This window comes from Trachymyrmex septentrionalis, unplaced genomic scaffold (genome assembly GCF_001594115.1).
Source record: "Trachymyrmex septentrionalis isolate Tsep2-gDNA-1 unplaced genomic scaffold, Tsep1.0 scaffold20, whole genome shotgun sequence".
NCBI lineage: Eukaryota > Metazoa > Arthropoda > Insecta > Hymenoptera > Formicidae > Trachymyrmex > Trachymyrmex septentrionalis.
This window is the reverse complement of record NW_017305180.1, coordinates 1016457-1023012: the sequence shown is the minus strand read 5'-3', so window position 1 is coordinate 1023012 and position 6556 is coordinate 1016457. Positions and strand designations below refer to the sequence as shown.

Genomic DNA, 6556 nt, shown 5'->3' with positions numbered 1-6556 from the left:
TGTCGAGGAAAAATTGTCTGTGGAACTTGCCATGTACCATATATTCGAAGTGCTGACGTCAGATCACAAATAAAATTACTACATAAGAGAGATCGAGGATTAATATAATCATAGAATAAGAAGAGAAATGTCATTTCGTCTTCCTTCAGCAATATTAATTCTGCATTACGAAGCATAATCGTGCTGTACTTTCACAGAATGATCATTCACTATTTAAAACATTAGAAGCCTATTTTTATTTATATAAAGACACGTTTAATTAAAATATTTTTTATTAGCGTCTGCATCTAAATAAAGTTTAAACTAAAATAATCAAAATATAATAAAGCTCGAAATGTGAAATGTGTGTGTATAATTATCTTAAATTTCAAGGTATTGAATGGCTGAAGGTGACACAAACTTACACGTGTACTTCACCAATAATATACCTAATAATTGCTCTAAAAAAATTTTGATCGACACTTTATTTTTTAACAAGTAATAGGTATTTTTCAGGAATTCATGTAGGGATTTTTACACTAAAAAAGGATGTTTTTAAAAAATTCTATCTTCAATTTTTACAAATTCCACTTTAAATATGTAATAACGCAAATATAGGTATAATTTTTTTTACAACATATAAAAATAAATGTATGAAGTCTCTTTTATTGTTTATATACAATTTTAAGTAATATGTTAAAATAATAAAATTTATTAGTAATAATTAAAGTAAAAAAATTCACTGATTTATTTTAAGGTTTTTTTAACATCTGAATGATGATTCTTATGTATTTTACTCCGTAAATTAAACGATTCGATCACTTCACGAGACTTATGTGATAAGCAACGCGATCTATATCTTATTTTTTAAATGTGCTAATTAATGTTTTCTTAAACACAATGTAAATTCATATCTCAATTATAATTATTATTATAACATATGACCTTATTTTTGTTAGTTTTTCCTCAATTCAGGAAATAAGAATAAAATTTTTAAGCGACAATTTTAACTTCATATAAGTCAGATTTATTTTCCATGAAATAATATTCAAATTTCCCCGTTTTTTCAGCATTGTAAAACATGTTTCATCGCAGTTATCACATAACTGCAATGCAATCACGAACGTGCTAGCCTCAATTCACGTTTATTTGAATAACACATTGAACCATGCACTTCCGGACTCAAGCAAATTAACTAACATTGTATTATATATGAAACGATAAGAACTTTATGGCATAATCGAATTAGATGAGAAAATCAACATTTGCGTAAATAATACGAGCGATATGTTGAAAATAGCACATTTTTCTTCTAAATACTCAATAAATATAAAACTTTCCTAATTGCAGGTAACATCCTTGACAGCAAGAAAAATAAATGTTATTTGTGCTATGCGGTATAAAAAAAAATATAGATAAGACATAGATAAACGAACACTTTATCATGTCCGAATAGATACACCTATCCAACTAAAAATTTATTAAAACAGCGAAAGAAATATTTTAATTATTTTAATATTCAATCAGAGAAACAGATGTTCTTTTTTTTTTGGCTCGATTTCTTTTTAGTTAATATTTAAAACTTATAAAATAAATGAAACACTAGATAAAATGAAAGATTTTGCTTTAATAAAGTTGTGATACAGAATTTTTATATTTCTTGATAATCAGCAAATGATTCTGAAATATAATTAATTTCTACAAAATAAAAATTAAAACACAGTATTTAAATACATAATATTTAAAAATTAAACAGAATACGAATTAATCTGTCCTTTAGACGTAATAAATATAACAAAATTAATTATTATGATATAGATAGCTGAAGTTAAATTAAAATTAGATATATAACTTTTATAAATTTTCTAACAGAATACTTATACTTTCCTATATTTTTATTGAAATACAAATTAATATTATTTGAAGAGGGAAAGACAAAAAAGATTAAAAAGAAAAAGAAAGAGAGTTTTTTACTTTTTAATATCTGATTAACATCAAATATTTTAAATAAAACTCGTACTTAAGAACGATTTCTTATAAAAAATATTTTAATATAAGTCATTAGCCGATATTTATAGTTTATTCTTATTTTAAGATTGTCTTAAATAATGTTTTAAGATGCTAATACAGTTTAATTGGTTTATGACATCTTAAAACTGTACTTAAGATAGTCTTAATTATAAGAACAGACTATACAATACCGAGGCCATTGCATTTCAATTAAGGTTATCGTAATAGACTAACTACGTAATTTTATTATCGCTACTTCCGTATAAGACGCTTAATTATGTTTCTCTATTACATTTGAAAAATGACAGCACATAGTGTGTCATGGCAAATGGCAATTAAAAAATGCTAGTAGTGTAGTAGTGATGGTATAAAAAGCAATTAAAAATATCTCATTCTTTTTTCATCGACAACTTTTTATCGTTGAACGAAATTGTGAGACATTTCTATTTTGTGCTTACTTTATAAATAGATAATTTTACACTGTGGATATTAATAAAAATGATAGAAATGATAAAATATTTGATGTGGGTTGTTATCTATGTATTATAAAAAATTATTTTATCGCAAATGTGCATATGTCGCAAAATTGCACGATTATATGTCAAACAGTAATATGTGCTTACATAACGCAACTGGCATCTAATAAATTAGATAGCTAATAAATTTAAGTGGAAAAATATTATTTATTAATCATAAGCTATTAGTTGGTAATGTATTTCAAATATGCACATGATCATACTCTTCCTCCGAACATGAATATTCAATGAAGTCTACAAACAAAATTATTTATTTATGGAACATCCAAATTTTAAACTTTAAAAAAAGTTTTAAAGTTAATTTCTAGAAAACAAAAAAAGCAAAATTAAATATGATCTCATAAATTATAGTTATCAGATATTCCGCTATTCGCGTTTCTTTTATAGTCATATATTATTTTGGGTTGCGTTCCGTTATTCACTGCGAGTACTGGAAATCTATAATTCACGTTACATATATTACAGATTTTCAGTATTTGCAATAAATAATAACGAACACATGATAAACTCAATTTTTTCTACGTGATTCTACGTATCTTAAAAAACGTCAATGTTTTTAATAAATAATTTATTTATTATATATTTTATAATTATAATTATTATACATATCTTATAATAAAATCTTTAATTGAAAAAAGAATTCCTTTAAATAATTGATTTGAAAAACATTTTTCTTAATTAGAAACAATTGCTAATAAAAATAGAAATGTGCTAATAAAAAAAATTGTGTTCTTTATTTAATTTTAACAAATTTAACACATTTAATTGCCAATCTATTGTTTAAACCAATGAGATGTAAAAAAAATGTAGCAATTAATCGAATATTTACTGAGGAAAAATTTAATTTTCAATTGAATGAACAAGCTAGAGTTATGCGCAATTGACATTGTCAATCTAAAAGCTCACATCATTTGATGATTTTATCATTATCGGTACAAATACAAAATGCGTCACACATGTGATCCCCAGCAACGCAATAGTGCTTTGCTTACTCCGGGGTACGGTGGACGGGAAAAACAGACGTTGCACGTGGTCGGCGAGTGGCCGCGCGTGTCTTCTACCCTTTTCCCCGCATTTACTTTTCCTACCATCCTATCGCAAATGCGTTGGCCTGCATACGAGTATAAAAGCGAACGCGCTCCAATAGAACGGGTTAGTACCTCTCGCGCAGCGTGCGAACGTATCGAGAATTCGTTCTTCCTTTACTCCATTGCAAGTTTTTTTTTGTAAAATCATTGAAATTTAGTAACGGTTAGAAACCGTGTTTCGATAAAACGATTGTACGTTGACAGTGAATCAAAATCTTTGGGTGAAAGATTCTTGTGCTCAGGTTTTTTGTGAGTGATTTTTAAAAATAAATTTAATTAAGGTGGTTATGCCGGTGGAATTTGAACCGATGGCACCTGTCGCTCATAAAACCATCTCTCATAATGGGTAGGCAATTATTTGATTTTTATATATGTGTTTTAATTGATTAGCTTCTTTACTGTACAAACAATTAGGCTGATGCATCACATTGATTAAAGTAAAATAATTTATGAATTAAAAAACAATAGAAATAAAATATGTATATTCTAAAATATATTAACTTATATTTTGGCTTGTATTGCAATATTTTTGCAATTTAGTGTAAAATTTATTGACCGTACTGCATATATGTTTAGCCAAGCCTGTATATCATTATTTACGTCAAAGAAACTTTTTATGTTATTTTTATATTATTTTTTATACCATATAAAAAGTTTTTATTAACTGGCTTTCAATTTTATTTAAATTCTTAGTTGGTTTAAAAAAAAATACAGATACTTATATGTCACGCATTTCCTTTTCCTGATGATTGTTATACAATCATTACAAATAATTCACGTGCGAAAACTTGCTTTCAATTATCCAATCAGAAAAGACCGAACAGCTGATCCGCAAGTCTGACAGGTCTCCTCGTGCCAAGCATGTTAACATTAATGACACACTTCTATCAATATTTTAGTGTTACCGTTACACTGTTTCTTAAAAGATTTTAGAAAAAGAAAAAATACATCACTATTAATTAATTGAGTACTAATTAAACCTTCTTTCCACTGATGACAGTTACCCATAACAGATCTCTTTATTCCGATATTACAGAAATTATTTCAACCGGAAAATGTCATATTATTAATGTCTTCCGCATATTTCCTAAGCCTTGTTATTAAACTCTATTAGAGTTAAATGAAACTATAATAGATCTCTGTTATCTATAATATTTTTCATATATAACATTTTTAATAAAAATAAATTATATGCATGAAATAAATGTTTTTTACTTATTATGTCCAATTATAATTTTCGTAATGAAGAAAATTTAATATATCTATTAACACCATTCCAATAGAAACTAAATTATAACGCAATATAAATAATTACGTATACTTTATCTGTGAAGCAACATCTCATATGAAATTTTTGAAATTAATTAAATATGAAGCTTATAAAATCTAAATTTAAAATATATAAAAAATTTGCTCCAAATCTTTAATTATTTATATATGCATATGTCCTATGTATCATTTTTCTTTTGAAATATAATATATAGTTTTCTTGAATTATTTGATAACGCTGTTTTTTTTTTTTGCTTAAAAAGCAATCTACTTTGCTAATATTATTTCCAACTACGATATACTTATATTATAATTCTTTTTATATAATTAATATATAATTAATATAATTCTCTGCAACACTAAATAAATGTATTAGATAGTAATTATATATATCTAACTATATTATGTATTATATACCAAATAATATTGCGTCTTATAACGTAACATTGCATTTATTCTGAAAATTTTGCTCCAAAATAGAAGAAAGATCCTTTTAACAGTAATTATTTAAAAAAATGCTGTGATTTATGACAGTTATTTATGTATTACAGCATTAGATGTATAGAGACTTATCACTTTTGCATTAAGCATAACATTGCATAATATCTAGTAACAACAAATAATACATAAAGATGTAGGTAGTTGAGGAGGAATATCTTCCAATTGCAAAAGCCTCATGTTACTGATTTGATGTTACAGAGAGAAGATGAATAAACTGTGCCGTCAACTCTCGATCGAGAGCCCAAGCGTGACCGGTCGGGATTGTGTCTTCAGTTTCGATGTACCCGTGCCGGATGTGCCGGCGCATGGTGCCCGCATCCGGGTGGTGTGCGCTGGTGCTTGTTACCATCCTCGACGATCACCGAGTCTGACCAGTTTGACCTCGGTCTCGAGTGGCAGTAGCCTGGCCGCCGATATATCCGTAGAGAGCGATTACCCGGTATTTATACCGCATCATGGGGTACGCGACGCTGCTCTATTCCCTGGCTACGAAGTGGCTGGCGTGATCGAATCGTTTGGCACCGAGGTACCTGAAGACCGCGAACTTGCTGTGGGCGACCGCGTTATTCTCTATCCCTATGATGGCATTCCCAATGGTTACGTCGAATATCTGGTAGTGCACGACCTCAAGTACCTGATCAAGCTTCCGGACAATATGTCACTTAGCGTGGGAGCTATGCTGCCGGCCGGCGCGCTTCTCGCTATGAACACCGTCTTCGCCGCGCACGAACACGTGCAGGTATAGATAGGCAATCTTTCATATTGTACCCTATTTTCGTATCCTCATTTTTGTATCCTAATTAAATTAAATTATTGTAATAAATACACTTTAAAGATACGTTTATAATGAATTATCTGACAAAGCTAATACTTCAGAAATAAATGATGAGGTTTCTCTTCAAAGCTTTCTTCATGTATGACAAAATATTGCAGGCATTATTGAAAGAAAGGGGTGAAAACAGCGTGTGCAAGATTCTTGTAGTTGGCACAGGTGGCCTTGCCTTGTGGGCCCTCAGAATCGCATCGTATCACTTCATCGCTGACAGTAATATGAGAGATAGAGTTACTACTACGATAGCCACTCTTAAGGACGATGGTCTTCTCATAGCTCAGGAATTCCAACGGTAAGTTTATTCAATTGATTCATTATTATTAAATTCTCTCTTCCCCCCC

At 28.9% G+C, this 6556-nt stretch overlaps 1 protein-coding gene across 4 annotated transcripts in view; it reads left to right on the top strand.

The window, feature by feature from the left end:
- The window catches only part of LOC108747825, a 21134-nt gene that overhangs the window by 10285 nt on the left and 4293 nt on the right, over nt 1-6556 (top strand). For 2 of the 4 annotated variants that reach the window (XM_018485658.1, XM_018485657.1), the window contains exons 1-3: nt 3694-3959; nt 5582-6122; nt 6317-6507. In XM_018485658.1, coding sequence (XP_018341160.1) covers nt 3901-3959; nt 5582-6122; nt 6317-6507 — 791 coding nt within the window. In that variant the 5' untranslated portion in view covers nt 3694-3900. Of the gene's footprint in view, nt 1-3693; nt 3960-5581; nt 6123-6316; nt 6508-6556 lie in introns of those variants that run through there. The other 2 variants (XM_018485659.1, XM_018485661.1) reach the window with 1 other exon arrangement.